A 23,100-nucleotide genomic window follows, 5' to 3' on the forward strand; every position below is an offset into this window, starting at 1 on the left:
AAGATATCAAAAGGGCTAAGTAGGGGTTCAGCGCTGAGGTTGAACAGGGGTAGAGCCAGAGGCTCGAGGATGCGTGCGTGGAGCACCTAAGGAAAAGAACCAAGAGTAGGATGGTTCGGCATGCGCTTCTATTCCGCGGGAGTGTATGTTTAGGCAGTCAGATGCGTGGGCATTTGATGAAGACAGGGAGGCGTAGTCTGGGTGAACGAAAATGGTCGCATCTTATGGTGGATCAGAAGTAGGGATCGCCAGTGCCGCGCGTGGTTTGGAGATTCTCAAGGAGAAGGCTTAACTTGGGCATAAGCATAAAATCCAGCCCCGTGACATTCCGGACCATTGTCTTTCCAAACCACAAAACTGGATTTTCAAAAACTTGGTTATGGACAAATTCATCTTCCCCAATCAAACGGGGCATTTTGGGAAGCCCAAAGTTAAAGTGTGCTCTCCCATAATTAAACGTGTTTACAAGCGTGAGTAGTGAAAGATTTCCCTCCACTCCATTTTCTCCCGGCGAAATGGTTCTCCAAAGGCTATTACGGAAGCATTGCTTCTGCAACATGGAAGGAGCTTAATCTTGGTCGATACCTCGCGTGATATGATTTCAGGTACTGCGGGTCTCTTCCCTTTGCTTTTGCATTTTAATCAGTGACGCCCGTTTCCCGAGATTTCTTCCTAACCATGCCATTTCAATTTGACGACTTTTTTACAGAAAATCAAGAAAGGGAGCAGGCCAGGATTAATTTTCTGTTGGATTGTCCTGAGTTCGCTTCACCCTTTTATTATATTGTGCATTTTGGTAGGGCAACCCTCCTCAAACACCTTTTACTTTCTTAGAGTTTCGTGATGTCTTCGATTTTGCAAACCTAGTGGCTTACTTAGTTGATGGTGGCATATCGAGGATATATTGTTCAGAGTTATTTTGTTGGGGTATCTCAACAACATTATATAACCATGGCATAGCTGAATGAGATTTGGTGATATGGATTTGATTAGGAACTGCTAAAACTGGTTATGAATTGTAAAATAGTAACTTTCATGTTTTGTTTTTGGTGTTCGGTTCTCTCTAAATTTTTATTTTTTTGAAAATATAATGCAAGAGTTTCAATCAAAGTACACAAAAGTTAGAACTAATATATTTCGGTGATGTTGTTTTTCAACGCTGGAAGGATAAATATACTATTGTTTTTGTAGCCCATTAGCATTGAGTACACTCATCGTTAGTCTCTTTTAGTTTAGTGTCACAAACACAGAATAATTTTTTATGTTGGTAGGATAAAGCATTATGTAGTTTTCCTAACCTCCTTTACTTTAAAGTCAAAGATCCATCAAATTTGCAGGGGACTTAGAACTCAGCCTCATCCTTGTTGGACCTTTGCATTAGCACAAATTGATTTTGGTAGGTTCTTTGTAAACCAGACATTTACACCAGTTGTTATTTCTATTTTGAAACAACTAAATGACAATTTTAATGTTTTTAAAAATTTGAACTGTTTGTCAACCCATTATTTGAAAACTACTTAAATGTCCCACTTTAACAAAAGAAAGCTTAACTCGTTAAATTATATATAGGAAAAACTCTATTGCATAAAAAATATGTTGCATCTTTAGATTATATGATTAATGTATGAACTAGGAATGTGTTCTATCATATGTTATTCTGGAATAGCTGAATACAAATTCAAAACTAAAACTAGATTTTCTAATATGATATACGATGGTATAACTTTTGCACAAGTCACATCAGGTTTGATTCTAAGATCCCACCACCCTTTGTACACAACATCCACAATTCCACAATTCAACTTAAAGTAAAGACGAAAACATTTAAATACTTCATATAGAGAAAACCAGTCACTGTTCTTTTCTTTGTGTCTTCAATTGGTACAATGGTAATTAAGACACATGATTCTCAAGTTTTATGTGAGGAATAGTGCAGGGAAAATATTTGCTATTGGTTTCTTTACATGTAAGTATTTTACTGAATTTTGTTACTTTGTGCTCCATCACAAAGAAAATCCTACCATGCTAGCATAGTTTTTCCTTCCATGAGATTTAAAATTTTAGCAATTTGAGTGCAACTTACATTATCACAATATACACTCAAAAGTCTACTTTGTGCCAAACTAAAATCTTTACCATATAGCTTTTCTTGCATGACAAATCTATTCTCTCTTTACTATTGGAAAGTTCTATAGTAGATTTATTTTTCCTATTTTATGACACAACATTGCTCTTGAACATAAGATCATACCACTTAGTCAATTGTTGTGTGTCAATGTTATTGTTAGCTATTTTTGCCTTCCCTCCAAATTGAAAGATTGAATTTAAACCTAGTTAACATTCATATATTTGAATATTCAAATATTAGGGCACATGAAAATACCATTTTAAGACCTTGGGTTATCCCTTATTTCCTAAGTGGTTGCACGTTTTAAAATTTCTACAGGCCTAAATTTTTTCCATTGTTCAATCTCCCTAGATCTACGGTCGTCACAATCTTGCTTTATAGAAAAGCACGAACCTTATTTTTTACAAGAAAGCGACAACGTGCCACGTGGCTTGGTGGGCCTTCCTTTCTTCGTGGTTGGTGAGTTGTCAAACAGGGGTACAACTGACAGGTTTTGATTTGTGCTTGGTGTTGTGGGCTAGTTTCCTTTGCATTTTTCATCCACTGTTAGATCTTACAACATCAAGGGTTGTCGCTTTGTTGCTTTGTGAAGATGCATGGGTTTTATTTCATGCAACAAAGCGACAAACGAACACGTGTACTAGGTGGGCCTCCCTTTCTTTGCGACTAGTCAAGTTGTCAGACAGGTTACAGTTGATAGGATTTCATTTACGCCTTACGAGGGTGGGCCAGTTTCTTCAGTGTATTTCGCTCATCGTTAGATTGAAGATCATCCACGGTTGTTGCTTTGTCGCTACGTAGAGTTGCTCAATCTTTAATTCATGCGACAAAGCAAAAGGTTGACATGTGTACACGACGGACCCAGTTTAGAGGGAAATAACAACAATTACCATGGTTAGGGTTGGCAGTTTTACACAGTTAGCAGTCGTGGTTAAGTTTTAAAAGGCAAAAGTAGTCAGATGAGTGTTTCGATCTTACAATTAAGCCATGTCATAAGATCACAAGTGCGAAGGATGAAACTGACTAGGTCACGACAAAGGTCGGGATAGCTGCTGTCATAGTATCGTAAGGATTATGGGATCAATTGCTGATGTTGTGCTAGACCATAAGATCGTAATATCGTGAGGTCAGTAAGCTGTTTTGTAACGTCGTGAGAAGGAAAGAATGGTCTCGCGACTCTACGATATGGAGTTGTCGTAAGATTAGATGTCTTGGTGCTGTCGAAGGATCGCAAGGAAAGTAAAAAGGAGGATTGATGCTACGATGAAGGGACGATCGTAATATCGTAAGGGTCAGGGTAATAAGAAAAAGGTGATATGAGGGTTTTGACCCCAGTTGACGATCGTAAGATCGTGAGTCCTAGTGTTGACCATAATATAAGAACTTCCCCCCTCCGAGGTGGAAAGTAAAGGGCCTTCGACCAATTAGGTTGTGGGAAAGGTACAAATGGACGTTGCAAATGATTGACCCGTGCTTCTATCTGACTTGGCGTGTTGATATAGAAGAATACAGTTGTTTAATAGAAAATTTGCTTTGCTCAATCAAAAACTAATTGTTTCAATTGCCTCCCACTCGTGTTAAATGCAAATCACTCATTGCTTGGCTATCTATCTACCTATTAGAACGATTAATGGCCATTATTTCTGTCTTCTTAGGGCTCTATTTTGGTGAAAGATATGATCTCCTGCATCTGGATGTGTACCAGGATCAAATCTCCCCCAGATTTGCAATGATTGTTCTTTGCAGCTTTAATGGTAGTAGTTGAGTTATGCCTTAGGGCAGAAGCTATCTCAGTTATGCTTGAACTATACAAGAAAATTTTGTAATCTTTGTTAGGGTTGACTCTTCTCTGTTTTCTTTGGCATTGCTTTGGCATGCTCATTGTAAATTCCCTTTAACTTTGAACTTCATAACATTCTATTTTATCTTTTTCAGCCATTGACGTACCATGTGAGTTTCATTTTCCCTTCATCAATGTATTGTGGATATCTGTAATTTGCATGACTGTATCTCTTTTTGACCTTATGAATGATATATAGTGAATTTTTCTTCCTTGTGTCACTCATTTGGTTATCTGATATGCATGTGGTTGTTTGATTAAAACAAGTCTGAATCTGTATATTTTTTGGATGTCATGATAGTTTAACTACGCATGTATGGGTAGAGATTGGTTTGAACACTCTATTTTGGTGTATCACCCCTTAGGTTAGAATAGGTAGATTTGCTTTCATGCATTCTTTCTCCCTTTTCCTCTCTGAGAGTAGTTAGGTTCACCCTGATGGTAAGGAAGCCAGCCTTCTCTAGAGACTCAACCTCATTGTTCAAGTCCCACAACTTGGAGGTTGTTTCCATGTTACACAAGGTCGCCTGAGAAGTAGTTCCTCAGGCAAGGGTGCAGACTTTTGTGTCAACAATTACCTTTCTATACAAAATTGCAATACCATGTCACTTGGAATACCTTTTCATTCCCATGAAGGTGTATACACTAGTTAAGAATATGTATTGTTGATGTGATTATAGTTATAGTGTCAGTCTAATAAACACAAAGAGAAATGTGAATAATCTATAAACAATAATACTTTGTTCATATGTTAACTAAAAGGTTTACACACACACACATCAACTTATACGCTTCCTTAAATTTCTGTAACAAATGTTTATTCTCATCGAATGCCATGAACGACCAACCTCTTGACTGCCTAATCTGCGGCAGTTTTTTAGTCGCATATACATATATACATTGGAACTCTCTTGACTGCTTTATTGATAAAGTGCGTTGGAATTGACAGAAATTGTTGGTCACATGAATTGGAAAGGAGAGGCACACCCATCATGGTTGTGTCTGTCACTTGAGAGGCACGACCATTCATGGATGTCTCTCCTTAAACTCCTAATACACTGCATAAATAAGGAGTCGTGGCAGATTATAAAGATCACCGAATTGTGTTTAATTTACTTCAGTCTTCACACTTTCGTCGCAGAGTATTGTGAGACTAGGATATGCATTTCATACATTGATCAAACATCATCAAACCAATAAACATATTCATACCAGCCTTCCACGTAGTCAATGATAGAGTCACTCTGTCATAAATTATAAGTGTGAATAGATATATGTGAATATAACTGCAAATATATATATACGAAGACACATCTGCAACGATCTTCGGAGAGTGTTATTCAGCTTTCATCTTGTAAGATACTCTGTCTACCATTATACGAAGATTATAATTTCAGTCTCCATCAATTTCAATATATTCTGTCTATCAGTACACTTTGTCACAGTGATATATATATATATCTATATATATATATATATATATATATATATATATATATATATTGAAATTTTAGTCTGTACTCAGATTGATAATCAAAAGTATTACATTTAAATTGAGAAAAGTATATCAGCCTCATCTAGAAAATAAATCTGATCAATAAATTTAACATGTATAATGAACCTGAACAGACTTGTTATTATTGTTCAATGAGCCAACCATAGATTTATACTTTGGCTTAAAGAGCTTTTTGCATAAGCCAAATCAGTTCGTGTGCAAATCTTAGAATTCAGGATGCTCGGGATGGCATTATTGCATGGAACTTCTTCCATATCTCTCCTTTTTCCATAGTAGTACACATATCCATAGACAACTTAAAGTCTGATTCCATTGGAACTGCGACTTGTAGATGTTTGTAGCTGCAAGAGATATCGTGATTACCTGCAGTGGTCTTCTTTCATATACTTGCGTTTGGAAATATGAAGAGACATGTTTGGAATATGAAGAGAAACACATTTGGAAAATGAAGAGACTTTTGATTATAATATGAAGAGTCTCTCAGTTCAAGCCTTGAGAAGTTACATTTTTCAAGAGCCTTGACATTGTCTATATAATGTATCATTGTTTTGTGTGTTGTGATGCTTGCTGAGTTGTGTTATTCTATATGACAAGTATAGTCAGTTGGATGCATTGGACTTAGTCCTCTATTATTTAATAAAAGGGATATTTTTTGGTGTGGCAAGGTTTTTCCCCTCAAGTTAGAGGGTTTTCGCAAAATAAATATTGTGTCATATTGTTTCTCTTTTGATGTTTTTTTGCTTTTTTTTCATTCCTGGTCTAAACGTTAACATGTTATCAGAGCCAGGATAAGCAATGCAATAAGCAATGCTAGCCATCTACTTTAAAAAATTGCTAGGAAATGTCAGAGTCATTCCTATTTTGGGTAATACCAATGAATTGGTAAAAGGTGCAACTGTTGTGCATAGTGGGGAGTGGAATGAGGGAATTCATCTATCTTTCTTTCCTTTAGAGAAGAAATATGCTCTCGTGCATTGATTCTTGGAAGATTCTATGACATGTATTTTACTATGTTACTTGGGGATGCGTTTCCAGTCCTAAGCCCTGGGCTTTGGAAATTGTCCTTGTTTCGGGGACTTGAGGACGATCAGAAGCATTCCAAGCCATCCCCTCCCAAGCAAGAAAATCGGAAACCCATCCCCGAAACTTCAAAAAAGGTCAATGTGTTTCTAGATGGCGTTGACTGTCCCAAGGACTGTGTAGCTGTTTCTCGTTTGTCCCGGGGACTACTTGATGTTTCCAATTTCAAAATGAAATTTATTCAAGAAACACTAATAAATGACAATTATGCCCGTTCGCAGGCCTCACGCATTGGAAGCCATTAAAATAATAAAATATGTCATGTTTAATATAACATATGTTGAAAGTTTATTTTTTTGGAAGTCATTGCAAACTTAGTATCAAACTATGACTGAAAACTCAATCTTTTGTTCAGCAACCCAGACCTGAAAATGATTGTAATTTATACTTTTGTTTGATATTCATATTGTAGACCTGGAAATGACTACTACTGGGTTGAGGAATACTTGATTGTTTCCAGCTTTGATACTCTGATAGCAACAAGAGACAACTAGATATACATTGTTGTAGCTGATTACTCCCCAGACAAGATGGCTGCTACCTGTCTAGGATAGATTTGGCACAATAACTTCAATTCTCTTCCAAAACCCACAAGCAAGGGCTGTAAAGTCTAAACATATCACGTCCATATATGGTGAGTGGATTCTCTCATTTAATGTCATCATATGTTCCAATTCTTAAACTTAAGTATTCTTAGATGATGATTCGATTTGATGCTATGTTCTATGCTGATTTGATGAAAGGAATTGATATTTTTTTAATTATGTTGCTATGATGAATGTGAGAATGTTATGTAATTCTGGAATTCATGAATATATTTGAAAATTATGTTATGTAATTCTGAAATATATGAATATATTTGAAAATTAGGATTTATATTATATTATATTATATATATAGCCGTCCCCTTCTGTCCCTGCTCCGGACATAAAAAAGTCCCGGAAACCCGTTTCTCCGTCTCCCCATCCCTGTGTCTCGGAAACTCAGGGTAACATTGGTATTTTATGGGAAACCAATGCTCGCTGGTGGTGATTGCATACCACTTTGCTATTGTTGTCATAAAATATGAGTTTCTGGGTATGCTCGAGCAAGTAATTTGAGTGATAGTTGCTGGTTGCACGCAATTTGTGGATGTATAACAATAGAACTTGGTCTACAATTCACCAATATTTTGTACTCTGCATTTTTTTATACGATGTATGTCCTATGATTCCCAGGGTAAGATATGGATGTCTGTCTTTATAGCAGTCAGGTTTGCTGGAAAGGGATATGAAAAATCAAAGTTTGAAAGGGCATTGCTAAATTGATCAACAATAATGAGATAAGTATTTTATGATTATACCTTTGAATATTGACCATGAATTTTCTGTAGTTGATTCATGCAATAACACAGGGAATAGTGAATCATATATGCTTCTAGCTTTAGTTTGTATATTTCTCTTTAGGGGATAGGTTGAGTCTATTACTAGTCTCTTTAAAATGCTTATAGGATGGATTGAGAAACAGTAGGATGATGAGAGATCACACTAGGAATTCAAGGAAGTAAGAGCTTTACACATCTTGTAATAAAGTCATGCAGGCTTTAGAAATGAACAAACTTGACGACACTTGTTGCAGCCATGGGACTGAGTTAATGCCACATAACTTCATTGGAGAGGAAGAATCTATTCATTTCTCTTTGCATATAGTTTCAGAGGGAGAAATTTGAGGTGAAAGCCCTTGTAATGCATTTTTCTTTGAGACAAAGAAATTAGAGGCGAATGCCCTTGTAATGCGTTTTTCTCCGAGACAAAGAAATTTGAGATGAAAGTCCTTGTTTCTCTTTCCACTCACGGGAGTAGCCATAGTGGACAACATGTTGAGAGACTCCATAACGACATCATGTTGAGTGAATCCATGATGATAGTTTGTGTTTTCACATATGAGAGTAGCCATGGTAAACATCATGTTGAGTGACTCCATGCTGCTATCATGTTGGGTAACTCGGTGATTATTTTTTGTTCCCTCACAAATTGGTGTAGCCATTGTGAGTATCATTTTGAGAGATTTGGTGTTGATGTTTGTAGCTGCAAGATATATCTTGATTTGCTCTTTCGTATACTTGCGTTTGAAAAGTTGAAGAGACATGCGTTTGGGAATATGAAGAGACACGCATTTGGAAAATGAAGACACTTCCGGTTATAATATGAAGAGTCTCTCGGTTCAAGTCTTGAGAAGTTACGTTTTTGAAGAGCCTTGACACTGACTCTATATAATATATCATTGCTTTGTGTGATGTGATTCTTGCTGAGTTGGGTTATTCTATATAACAAATATAGATAGTCTATGGATTCAATTCTGATATATGTAATAAGTTGAAGAGTTTGCAGTATTTAATTGGAAGCATTGTACTCGGAGCTCTACTTTTTAATAAAAGAGATATTTTTTGGTGTGGCTGGCTTTTTCGTCTCAAGTTGTAGGGTTTTCACAGGATAAATATTGTGTCTTATTGTTTCTTTTCTTATGTTTGACTGCTTATTTCAATTCCTGGTCTGAAACATTAACATGATTGATTACATTTATCCATATTAAAATGTTTAACAATATCTTCAACCCATTTGCATCATATGGAATTGCCTTGTTTTCCAGTACATTTTATTGCAATTTAAGAATGATTATGTAAATCTCTGGGAACTTATTTTTTAAATCTAACACACCTACTCTAGGGCTTTTGAAGAGTTCCCAAGTCCTCCTTGATAAAATATGTACATACAGAGGTAGAATGTAACGGATGAATAATTCTTTTATTGTAGATATCACCATTTTATCTTTCTTGATGCCGTTTAGAAGATGATTTTCTACTAACATACACCAAGCAAGAGGTGATTGTTGAAGATCATAGAAAGATCTTTTCTTCTTGCATACAGTTATTGTTTAAGATGCAAGAACATAGAAGGATCTCTTCTCCTTATATACTGTGTTTTTATCTCCTGCTACTTTAAATCCTTCTGATTTTGTGATTCAAGTATTTTTCTCAAGCTTTGCATCTAATAATGCACTTTCAATATAAATTTTTTTCTCAAGCTTCACATATTAAAATGCACTTTTGAGTCTTTGACATCTAATTGATGTACTTCCGAACTCAACATTGTTACAGCAGCAAGAGAAATTGTCTTGCAAAATTTATATTCACCAGATTTGAAAATGTTTCAAACTAATCTATTCTTTCAGTTTGAGAAAAATGCGTGCTCCAGGATTAGCTTTAAACTTGTCATTACTTCCATCTGCTTTGAGAATTATCTGAAAATCCATTTACAACCAATAGCCTTTCTCCTACATGAAGATTTACAATATTCAGTAACTGATTTTTTATCAAGACCTCATATTTGTCCTACTTTGTTCTTCCATTTTCTTAATTTGGAGATTCAAGAACCTGTTGTACACTTTTGTTCTTCCATTTTCTTAATTTGGAGATTCAAGAACCTGTTGTAGAAAGAAGCTACATAACATAAAAGAAAGGCAAATACATTTTAATATTTTCAAATTTGGTATGTGGTGGAAGAAATTTGGTTTTGTGTATTGTTTAGACTTCTAAGTTCATTTTAATTGAGGATAAGGTTCTTTCTTGATTTCAAGTTGAAATTCCTTTATTAAAATGGAAGGTCCTTCTCAACTTGTGTATCCCATAGGTGGTCATTAAATCAAAATGGGATTCATGGGGAATCTCTTTTCCAGTTTGCAATCCATGTGGTCATTAGTCTCATGTTTCTTTTATGGAGATGGCTTTCAACCAATATCACATTTCTACTAATAAACACTTGATTGATAGTCAAATTGGAAAGCTCATAGATTTTTTCTTTCTTCTTTCTTCTATTCTTTAGTGATGGTGTAAAAGTTTATGTCTCCTTGATGCAAAGGTAGGGGCATACACAATAGTTTCAAGTTTCAACGTACAAAGACAATGGTCACATACTGCACCCTTTTAGACACCCAAGGATGCATACTTAGTTTCTAGGCTTTGAGACAACCAATATGACTTAAAAGTTTAAACCATCAACATAAGACAGTATGAACATCATGGTTTACTGGTCCTGGGCCTTTGACATCACAGTAAATACAGGTTTGTGGTTTCCAACACTCCCAGACACACCTTCACTCGCCAATGCTTGTCCTTTTCAAGTAGAACTGTCAACATTGATGGTCAAGGGCCAAGTCGATGCTTGGAGGACCTTAAAAAACTTCCAAGTTTAGTCCCTTGGACTTCCTACTCTCAAACTTCCCACTGGGACTTTGGTCGTGGTAATTATCACTGGAAAAACAAGACTGTGACAGGCAGGTTGCTTAGTCTGTGATATCACTATGCATCTTCCTCCATGCTTGGCCCATCATACCAAATGCCGTACCATTCATCCATGTGTTCAATGCTCTCATACGTTCTTTAAGAAGCCTGATACATCAAAGCACCTGCAAACTTTCACACCAACCCCTGCAGATATAGGATATTAGAATACATGTAATAATAAGAGATCCACTAAGTTTCAGAATTTTCTACCGGTGGGAGAGAAGGATATGCATTTTTTGGTTACCCTACCTATGGTTTGTACCAGTCTGAGAAGAAATTGCCCTTTCTTGCTTATTTCTTAATGAAAATGGATGAAACAAAAAGCAATGGAAAGTAGATTCAATATGCTTTCATCCCCAATCGTTCTCAAGTTTTTAAATTCACTATACAATATGTACTAGCCGTGGAAACGGGACTGTTACAGGAAAATCTGAAAGTGGCAATTACTGTTTTGATCATACTTTCACAAAACACAACGAAAGTGTTCCAAATCAAAAGCATATGAAAGGTAAGACATAGGCCTATCTTTGCAAATCAATTTCAGACCAGTATTTATTGGTACCAATCTGTATAACGCAAAGGAACATGACTGATGTACTAAAAAATGCAGAAATCTTCTTCAAAATGATTCTATTACTTATCAAAAAACATCAACTAACCCTTGGGTTGTGGGAATCAAGCCTATTTCTTATTGTACAAACAAGTTAGAGTCTCCAACCTACCATTAACCAACATTTAACAAATTTTTTTAAAAAGTTGTCATTACAAATGAAAAGTTGTCATTGACAACATTGACAACAAGTGAGCAACTTTTGCATCTTTTTAACCAATTAACCCCAAACTTTCACAACTGGGTCCAAATGATCCTTAATGATCCAAAAGGACCTTATTTACATCAAACAAGATAACAACCTAAATTTTAGTATTATTAGCATGAAGGTGCTCCTAGGGTGCTTCTGCACCCCTCTCTCTATCTATCTATAGTACACACACATATATATTAATTTCTTGGGATTATTTAAGGTAGTTTTAAAAGCTGGCCTAGAGACTTGGGCATGGAAAAGTGGCTTGAAAGGTTGTGGTGATGGAGAAAACAATCCAAATTTTGAATCGCATAAAGAGCTGATAGGTCTGTAGTAAGCAGCTCAATGTTCTATGGGCGGGGTTCTGGATTTGAATCTTAAATAATGCATGGAAATTTGTTATGGTATCAAACTTCTAATCTAGACTGGGAATCCGTAGCTTGGAAGTGTGGCTTGAACAATGTGCTTGACAATTTCACATTTCAAATACTATTTAATGTATTACAATTAAATTTTACATTTTTTATTTTAAAATTTCATGTTCAAATTGTTATGTTTTTTAAATCTTCCTTTTTTGTTCCTGTTCATATTGCAGGTTGATATATGATCACAATGGCATCTGTGTCTGCATCTGATTCAGATTCAACAAATGGAAGTCAATTTGACCTCGATTCGCAAGGCATTGTGGGCTCTAGTCATGGTCCATATCTACATGGCGCATCCTCCCCATCCATTTTGAGAAGAGCTGGAACTCAGTCGCAAGGGTATTTGGAAAATGTACTAGAAGCACAACCTTCATTGGAAGCTTCAGAGTGGGTTGAGGAGGCACAGAAAAAAGCAGATGAGGCACTGATTGATTTTTTAATTTACGACAACATTCCAGTAAGTGTAATAAAGAGTCCATACTGGAAGCGTATGGTGGCAGCAGTGTCAGGTGCAGGGGAAGGGTTTAAGCTGCCCACTGAAAGTGAATTAGGCGGCGAGTTGCTTGATAAAGCTTTCAGAGATGTAAATCAAACTGTGGAAGATCAAAAGAAGCAATGGCAAAAGTTTGGATGCACAATTATTTTAGATTGGTGGACAGACAGAAGAAACCACACCCTTCTCAATTTTTTAGTTGGTTCAAATTGTGAGTTAATTTTTTTGAAGTCAATTGATGCCTCTAGCATATTAAATAATGCAGAAAATTTGAGCTTGGTGTTGGAGGAGGTTGTTTTAGAGTGTGGTGTACAAAATGTCGTCCAAGTTGTTACCAAAAATGCAGCAGAATATGTGGTGGCTGGAAGATTGTTGCAAGAGAGGCATCCAACATTTTTTTGGACTCCTTGTCTGGGTCAATCTCTTGACCTTCTTTTGAAGGACATAGGCAAAGTTGTTTGGGTGAGATCACCTGTAAAAGCAGCAAGATATATACAAAATTATATTTATAATAATCCATGGGTTCTTGACTTGATGAATGATCACACCGAGGAGGAGGAGCTTGTGCGATCAGGTTTTACAAGGTCTGTAACTAATTTTCTAATGGTGCAAAGTATTTCTAGATTATTGACCCCTTTGAAGCAGATGTTTGTGAGTCCAGCATGGCTAGGATCAACTTACTCAAAAAACAGTGATGCAGAAAGGACAGCAAAAATAGTTTTTTCTGATGATTTTGTGAATAAAGTGGTAGAGATTGTCAAGGTATCTTCAAATTTAGTTTTAATTTAAGTTGAATCTTTTTTAATTTTTACTTTATAAGTGTCTAGCTTCATTGTAAGTCGTAAGTTAAATTTGCTTGTACTTTTTATTGCATAGGTAACAGAGCCAGTAATGAGAGTTCTATGCTTGGTGGATATGGAGAATAATTCATTGGGATATATTTATGAGGCCATGCGTAGGGCCAAAGAGGCTATCCAAAACTGTTATAGGGGGAATGCAAAGAGAATTTCCCCTATTCTGGAGATCATTGATCAGAGATGGAACAATCAACTCCACCAAGCCTTCTATGCAGCAGGTTATTATCTCAACCCTAAGTTTTTCTTCTCTGATAGTTTCACAGATGTTGATGGTAAGGTTATGGAGGGTCTGACCACATGCATTGAGAAGATGGTACCCGAGGTTAAGGTGAGAGATCTCATCATTTCTGAGCTGCAGAATTATAAGCAAGCTAGTGGGAGGTTATTTTCTTCACCATTAGCCATACGAGGAAGAACCACCCAAACACCAAGTAAGAAAAACTGAAATTTCATATCTTGCAAGTTATAAATCAACATTATTAACAGAATATAGTTTTTTAAACAAAATCTTGAATATCTTATTTGTAGGTTCTTGGTGGGAAGATTGGGGTGGAAATACCCCAAATCTGCAAAAGCTGGCCCTTCAAATTTTGTCTCAACCTTGTAGTGCTTCTGGCTGTGAACGGCATTGGTGTTTGTTTGACTCCATTCACACAAAGAAGATTTACAAGTTGACTCAAGAACGCCTCAATTATCTACTTTTTGTGCAATACAACCTTCGGCTTCATGGAAGAAAATTGGAGGACCACTCAGAGAAAGTTATTGATTTGGACAAGATTGATCCCTACAGCGATTTGGCTATGCAGGATGATGATTCCTTATTCGATGAGATTAGTCACCATCTAGCAGCAGGGTGGAGCCACAGGCACAACTTCTAGGCCATGTAGGGAGCCACAATCGAGTGTAAGGACTGTGCCCTCTACCCCCCAATCTTTTACTAAAATGGGGAAGAGGAAATTCTAAAAATATGCGACTTCCAAGACAGTCATCATATGTCCATAATAATTATCAATTAGTAGTTAACTATTTATTTTGTTTGGTTCTGCAAGATGATGGGACTTTGTGATCCATATGTAATCAGAAGTCAAATCTCATAGAAAACTTTGTTATGGTTTTTTCGGTCTGATACATTTTGTAATTGAATTTTACAAAAAAAAAAGGGCTTGTTGACAGCTCTCCAAGTCTCAATTTGCAAATGCTATACTTCCTGTCACATCTTCCTTGATACAGGTTTTGTATTTATGCATAAAATCCAACTCAATTTCATTTAGTGGTGCTTGCACCACCACTATCACCACAAAAGTCAAAATTGAACTTAATCTAGTCATGATTGCGAGCTAAGTCTCAAGAGGGTGCTGAAGATGACAGAATGCTTCATGAAGAGTCTACTATTGTTGAGTCAAATTGGAGGAATATGAAGTATGTTAGGAAAATTTCAAAGCTGGAGAAAATCCGTGTTTGAACTACATCATAAAAGGTGCATAATGCAAGGATGGTGAGCTAAGCCTGCTTTTGTTGAAGAAGGTTCCTATGTTAAATTAAAACACAGGCTGTTCTACTAATCAAAATGATTTTGGTGAGACTGAGATGGGACATTGTGAAGGAAGATTAAGATGTTAAAGACTCTGGAATGTGGTTATTGAAATGCAAAGGAGCAACTGCAGTCTGCAGCTAATTTCTGTGCAATTTGACATTTTGAATTATCTTATTGTCCCACGATGCTATGCAGCTTTCCAAAACATGCTATTCTCTGATCATCAAAGAACAGATAATATACTATTGTATTAGAGGGTAACATAAATTTGAACTTCAGACATCATCCGTGATGATTGCATTCAAAACATTATAGACCAGCAGACAAAATAGTAATAAAAATATATCTGGCTGCTTTTTAGACTAGCTTTTGGACTACGTATTTTCCTTGTGTTGTACAACCAAGCATGTGCATCTACTGTTCATTATTTGAATTTGATTTATCAGGCCAGCCAAGGGCCTAATACCTGCAGAAATATTTGGAACACAAAAAATTATGATATATTAACTAACTACGAATTTTACAAATCATAAAGATGACTGATCATTCAACTTCCTGCACTAACTTTAGGCTAATCCCAGATTTTCCATCCACAGTTCAATACAGGGACCCAGTGACATTTGAAATTTATGCTATAATTGAAATGAAGGATTAGCTAAATGGTTCAGCACTTGTTGTAAATCATAGATGATTATGTTTCAGTTTATATCTTCAGTTGATAGTATTTTCAAATTTATTTCACAACTAGCCATCTAGTCATGTTAGTTAACAATTGTAGATTTGACTGAGCTGTTGATAATTTACTCTCCCTGATTGGGATTTGTTAGTTGTCGGTCTAGGCTAATCGATTAATTAGTCTCTTTGATTGATCAGTCGAACTGAGTGTAATTCCATAGAGTTGGAAGTAAAGACTTGGAGCTTCACCCGACACTTTTCTGTTAGGTTTTTAATGCACTTTGTCTCCTTGAAGCACTCATATTTTGATTTTCTCTTAAGCTTTGAGGTCTTGGAGCTTTACTTGAAACTTTCTGGCAGATTGTTAGTGCATTTGTCTATTTAATAATCTATGATGCACATTTTCTGTCATTCTCTAATTTTGAAGTTTTGAGCTAGTGCAGTGTATTTTTCTAGACTCAAGGAGTCTGCTACAGGTTTGAAGATTCAATACTGTGTATTCACTGCTCACATTCAGCAACATTTATTTTTAGATTGACATATTCAAAGATTATTGTTTTGATTGAGGTTTTTTGTGTTTAAGACACCTAGTTTTAGGATTAAATTTACGGAGTTCTAAATCTGTGTACTATGCTGTGAAAATCAACATGATATCAGAGTGTATATAGCCTGAAATGTTTAGAATCTTAGATCCTTGTATGGAGTGGGTTGCTACTAATGACAGAGGTATTGGAGGATTTTAGTGGTGTGATACATGTGTTTATGTGAGTGAAGTGACCTCACCTGTGAGAGTTTGGATGGGATGCCTAAAGTGCTTCGACGACTGCAGTATTGATCCAGATTAATGCTGATTTGAGTTTTTTCTGGCAGATATGTTTGGTTTTAGCATGTTGTCAAAGTATAACTTATGAATAGTCTAAGTCATACTGCGTCAAGGCTATCGGAGGCTGTTGATCTTTTGAGTTTTGTGAAGATAAAGGTTGTACCACATACCCACTTTGTTTAGTTGGTTGAACTTAATAAAATGTCTGAAGGTGAAATGAATCACCCTAGATTAGTGAAGCTGTAGCTATTCTAACGCAAAAGAGGCATGGTAAGACCATGTACATATATGTACTCCATGACTTCAGACATATATGTCCATCGTATGCCAAAATAGACTTACAGATGTGGCGAAATGGATATGATGGAAATAGACACGGCAGAAACCGTCAAGTTTAGAGGGAATTTTTAAATTTTTTTATCCCGCTCAAAAATTTAAAATATTGTCCCGCCCAATTATTATTAAAAAAAAAAAAAAAAACTCTTAACACTGGAGCAAATAAATGAATGCAGAGGGCAAAATGAGAAAGGAACAACGAATGCTACATTGTTATCAACTGGGTTTATATTTAGGTATGGTTTACAACTCTTGATTTTAAAGTTAAATTTGCTGCATATTTTTAACATGGAATTTTTGCACAAATCTTGGAGATTAGGTTTTTTTTTTCTTCTTTGTTGTTTCCAGAATAGAAGATCTTGATGGAGCTCTTTGAATAAAAAATGCTCAACGAGGCATGTGAACAGGCAGAATGGATGGAATTATATTTTACAGCCTGTTGAAGAGTTCCCTTTGTGGTGAAATCAAAGATGGAAGAAGCATTGCCCATGGAGTGCACCTAATTGACAAGCCTCACCAATTCAACTTTTAACAATTTCAAACAATCTCATAAAACAACTCGGTCCATGTAGTATATCATCAACAATTTAACATTCTTTAACTCTCTGTTCAGTATATGTGCCGACTAATAGTAAAAACAACTGTAAAAATAACACGCATAACATAACATTCACACAAATAAATGACACCAAGGTTTAACATGGAAACCCAATTTGGGAAAAACCACCAAGTAACATGCTACCGCTTTTTCACTCTTTTGAAGTGAGCTTAGTTAGGAGTCAACCCTGTTAAAAGTTACAAGACACATTGTTATTTGTGACCATCTTAAAGGATTTAATCACCCTTTTAGGAGTGACCTTGTCAGATGACTTTAGATCATTCCATTAGAATGTCACCTTGATTAAACGATTTACAAAATGATTGTTAGGTCAACCTTGATTAAAGGATTTTGTTTGCCACAATGGTTAGAAAGTAACAATAGGTTTGATTTGTAAACACAACTCACTTTGCAAATTCAGATCTCTATTCGCTCATCTGCTAGTTTATTGACTAACCTTCATTATCATCTCCATTACTGATCTGTTTGGCACTTCTTCAAGTAGTCACACTTCACTCCTCTCTTCACTTCTCCTCTGTTGTTTTCTTCTTCACAAGTTCTACTTAAGATCACCAATCAACAATGAACCAACCTTAGAAAACATCTCTTATGCCTCCTTAAATAGGTAATTTCAATCTTTTGTCACTTTAACATCACCATAGAGCTTAGGGTTAGGTCAAATTCATCGAATCCTTCCATCATTATGTTTTCCTTCTCCTTTCTTGAAACTTTTAGAAACTTCTTATCAAATCCTTGCCTTTGATCGGATAACAAACTCTTATCATGCATTAAATACGACAACTCACCAATCCTTATCATCCACGTATTTTGACTAATCCAAAAATTCAACTATGTCGACCTTAAACTTGATTTTTTTACAAACTGCAACTTTTGTTATCACTCGACAATCACTAAGTACTTTTGCTCAGTCAAAACTGTGTAGCTTGGCATACACTGTTCTGTCTCGCTTGGCATCTACTGGCTCACATGGTCGTTACTATGCTTGGTTGCTACTACAACTTGCTCGACCATAACTATCATTTAGTCAATATTGTTTGTTTGAATTCTTTTAAGTTCCTTAATCTTTTGTTTCAGTTCCTTTATTGACTGACCAACATTGGTACTCGGTCAAGCTTAGAGTTTTACTCAACTTCTTGTCATCTTAGTCATATATCATTTCACTTGTCTTCTTTACTTCATGTAATGATTAAACAACACATTATCTTGTCAATGACTAACTTATCAAGTGCCCATTGTAATTCGATGATACTTAACTTCTCTTCTCAAAAACTTTGTCTAACTCACCTTGCTATCTCCTCTTTTCAAATCCTCCTCATCAATCAACAAATATGACACTTCACACTATTAGCAAATGTCTCTCCAGTAGGTTTGACATCAAAGACAACATAACAAATGTTCCAATTGTAGTTTCCACAAATCTCCCTCTTCGGCATTGATGACAACGCCTCTAGTTACCGTACAATCCAAAAAACTTCATTTATGTCTTCTTCTGAACTTGTACAATTAGCTCCCTATGTGTGTGTGTTCTCTCTTTCTTAGTTTCATTCTGATTCTCATTCAGTCCAATCTTTGGATGCTCCCTCTTTCATTTCAATTGATACTCTTTCTCTGTCATATCTCCCCCTTTGCTAATAATTTCAACACCTCTAGCAACATTTGTCTCCCTCTTTTGACATCAATCACTTCATGCAGATAGGACTAGTAACTGCATAACTTCTCTTTCTTTATATGTAGCTTGTCTGGTAACTTGAAACACATTCTTCCTTTTTGACAACAATGCCAAGGACATCAACCACTCACACACATCTTCACTATTTGTTCTAGCATACATAGTACTTTCATGTCATTGCTCTAACTGATATAGAAATATCACTTCCACTTGTTTACCTTGACTCCTTATAGTCTCATTTGCTCCATGCTTTAGTTCATCTTTTCACAGTCTTTAGGCAAATCCTAAAGTGTGACCTTTTGCATCAATTTGTAAGATATTCAGACCATAACAATTCATGTAGTAGTGCATCTCTTCTCAGTTTGCTTCAAGTGGGGAATGACCCCTAACTTACCTCTTAGATACTCAAAAGCATCCTTAGGTAGTGTCTTTGCCAAGATGCTAGCTATCTGTTCCTTTGTGTTCACATATTCCAATCTCACTTCTTTGTCTTGTACCAAATCTCTCAAGTAATGATACTTGATATAAATATGTTTAGTATTTGTGTGCACTATAGGGTTCTTTGATATGTTTATAGCACTTGTGTTATCACAATAAATAACAATAGGTTCAGTAATCTCTTCCTTCATACCTTTCAACAATTGTTTGATCCACACAATATTACAATAATTGATTGTTGCAACAACATACTCATCCTTTGTTGTAGATTGAGAAATACAGTTTTGGTTCTTGTTTGTCCATGAAATCAATATCCTTCCTAGAAAGAAAGCCCCTCCACTTGTATTCTTTCTACCATCAACATTTTCAGCCCAATCCGCATCAGTGAAAACCTTCAATTCAAACCTGTCGTTTTTCTTGTACCATAATCCATAGTCTTCTATTCCTTCAGATATCTCAATATCCTTTTCAATGGCATTAAATGATTCTCTCTAGGATTAGCAGAAAATCTACCAACAATACCAACTACTAATGCAATATAGGTCTGCTATGTACAACATATTGAGGTTTTCCAATCATTGACCTATATAATGTTTAATTCACCTCAACAGAATAATCATTCTTATCCTTTGGTTTAGGTACCAATGTCCAAGTCTTGTTTTTCTCAATTTGCTCAATCTCTTAATTCATTGCTACTAACCAATCTTCATTATCCAAAGCATCTTCGATTGACTTGGGCTCAAATTCACATAGTAAGCATGTATTATTCTTTATTCTTCTTCTTATCATGAATCTTGGATATTTATCTGCAATGATTTGATATGATGTATGATGTCTTCTCACATACTTTGCCAAGATAGGTTCAAATCTTCTTTCTTCTTGTTGTGGCTCACTTGGTTCTACTTGTTTACTTGCATATGGTGTATTTTCCCATAACTTGGCTTCCTCTATCTAATGGTTGACAATCTCTGTTTGTAACTCAACTCCTATAGCCTAATGCTCGACAAAACTCTCTTGTTGAACCTCAACAATGCTTGACTACTGATGACCGACAACCTCTTTCTGTGATTTAGATAAAGTGGTGGGTTCACCTTCGTAAACATAGACAAAATTCATGTAGACTTCGGGTTCTTTCTTGCATTCTTCTTCATTATTTTCTACAAATTCATCAACTCTTAACATTTTCACTTTCCACAATTTTGTTAATGTTAGAATTCAAACACTTATAAGCTTTGCTCTTAGTGGAATATCCTAAACACCTTCATCACTTTTTGCATCAAGTTTTCATTTTCTTACATCTTTCAATATGTAACAATTGCTTCCAAAGACATTGAAATAATTCATATTAAGTGCATATCCATACCAAAGTTTAAAAGATATTTTGTTTGTACCTTTCTTCACTTGAACTTGGTTTAGAGTATAGACTTCAATACTTACAACTTCTCTCTGGTACTTTTGTGAAACATTCTTCTCCATCATCAGTGTTCTTGCACAATCCATGATTGATCTATTCCTTCTTTTAGCTATACCAATGTGTGGTGGAGTCCTAGGTGCACTCATTTTTCTCTTGATTCTTTTGTCATTGCATAATATGTTGATCATCTGATATGAATTCACCTCCTCTATCTGATCTTAAACACCCCAGACTCTTTCTTGTTTCCTTTTCAACTCTAGCCAACTTTGTTTCATGTAAAATAGATAATTAGGAGTTTACCTTTGTATTTTCCTTTTCCTCTTAGTATCCTTCGGACAATAGTGCTTCAAGTTCATCATCTTTTGTCAAAATTTGGCAACTCTACAATGAGTCTACCAACTACACTATCCAAGGTCAGATCATTACTAGGTGTACATCTCAAATCTTGAATTATAGAAATTCTAATTGCATAGATGGGGATTAAAGTCCTCAATACCTTACTTATCAAAATCTCGTTAGATATGTCTCCTTCAACTCCTCTAATAACATTCACCGCCTCTTTGATTCAGCTACAATATTGTGCAACATTTCACCTTCTTTCATCCTCATGTCATCAGATTTGTCTCTCAAACTTTCTTCCTTAGCCCTCAATACATTTTTGTATCTGCCATGGATTCGTGCCAACTTATCCTACATTTACTTTGCAATAGTGCATTCTTTCACATCATCAAATTTAACATAACTTAGGGTTGCTGACAGTTCAATCATCATTTAGTTGTGCTCTCCCTTCTCCTTCATTTGTTCAACTATCATAGGTCTTGGCACCTCAATGTATTCATTGTCTAGGTTTTATGATGTGGAATCTCCAATACCAGATAAGCACAATCTCATTAAGCATTTCCATGCAGGGAAGTTCTCCTTGTTCAACTTGGGTATATGTGCCAACTAATAGTAAAAAACAACTATAAAAATAACATGCATAACATAACATTCACACAAGTAAATGACACTAGGATTTAACGTGGAAACCCCAATTCGAGAAAAATCACCAAGTAACATGCTACCACCTTTTCACTCTTCTGAAGTGAGCTCAGTTAAGAGGCAACATTGTTAAAGGTTACAAAACACACTGTTAAATGTGACCATGTTAAAAGATTTAGTCACCCTATTAGAAGTGGCCTTGTTAGAGGATTTTGGATCATTCCATTAGAATGTCAGCTTGATTAAAGGATTTACAAAATGAATGTTAGGTTAACCTTGATTAAAGGATTTTGACTATCACAATGGTTAGAAAGTAACAATAGGTTTGATCTGTAAAATGCAACTCATTTTGCAAATTCAGATCTCCATTTGCTCATCTATTGGTTTATTGGTTGGCCTTCATTATCATCTCCATCACTAATCTGCTTGGCAATTCTTCAAGCAATCAAACTTCATTACTCTCTTCACTTCTCCTCTATTGCTCTGTTCTTCATAGGTTCTCCTTAAGATCGCCAATACCAATGAACCAACCTTGGAAAACATCTCTTATGCCTCCTTAAATAGGTAATTTTAATCTTTTTCTACTTAAACATCACCATAGATCTTAGGGTTTGATCAAATTCATTGAATCCTTCCATCAATATGTTCTCCTTCTCCTTTCTAGAAACTTCTAGAAACTTCTTATCAAATCCATTCCTTTGATTCGATAACAAACTCTCATCATGCATTAAATATGCCTGCTCATCAATCCTTATCATCCACGCATTTTGACTAATACAAAAATTCAACTATGTCAGCCTTAAACTCGATTCTTTTACGAACTATAACTTTTGTTGTCACTTGGCAATCACTAAGTTCTTCTCGGTCAACACTGTGTAGCTTGCCATACATTGTTCTATCTTACTTGGCATCTCTTGGCTCGCTCAGTCGCTAGTACAACTTGCTAAACCATAACTATCACTTGGTCAATACTATTTGTTCGACTTCTTCTTAAGTTCCTTAATCTCTTGTTCAGCTCCTTCATTGACCGACCAACACTAGTACTTAGTCAAGCTTAGAGTTTTACTCAACTTCTTGTCATCTCACTCATACATTATTTTAGTTGTCTTTTTTACTTCATGTAATGATTAAACAACACATTATCTTCT

The 23,100-nt window shown here is 35.8% G+C and overlaps 1 protein-coding gene across 2 annotated transcripts; it reads left to right on the top strand.

The window, feature by feature from the left end:
* Positions 1-250: 250 nt before the first annotated feature.
* Positions 251-14,664, top strand: LOC149533808 (uncharacterized). Of its 2 annotated transcripts, XM_089804447.1 has the most exons (5): positions 251-605; positions 710-796; positions 12,284-13,368; positions 13,483-13,894; positions 13,992-14,664. In XM_089804447.1, exons 3-5 carry the CDS (start codon positions 12,292-12,294, stop codon positions 14,339-14,341), a joined length of 1,839 nt encoding a protein of 612 aa, XP_089660573.1. In that variant the 5' UTR covers positions 251-605; positions 710-796; positions 12,284-12,291; the 3' UTR covers positions 14,342-14,664. The 2 variants fall into 2 exon arrangements, with proteins under 2 accessions (XP_089660573.1, XP_089660572.1); XM_089804446.1 differs by lacking the exon at positions 710-796 and having other exon boundaries at positions 475-605.
* Positions 14,665-23,100: the final 8,436 nt, after the last annotated feature.

The sequence above is a fragment of the Cupressus sempervirens genome, chromosome 10, assembly GCF_028749045.1.
Source record: "Cupressus sempervirens isolate cs-2001-9-10 chromosome 10, ASM2874904v1, whole genome shotgun sequence".
In the NCBI taxonomy this organism is placed as follows: Eukaryota; Viridiplantae; Streptophyta; class Pinopsida; order Cupressales; family Cupressaceae; genus Cupressus; species Cupressus sempervirens.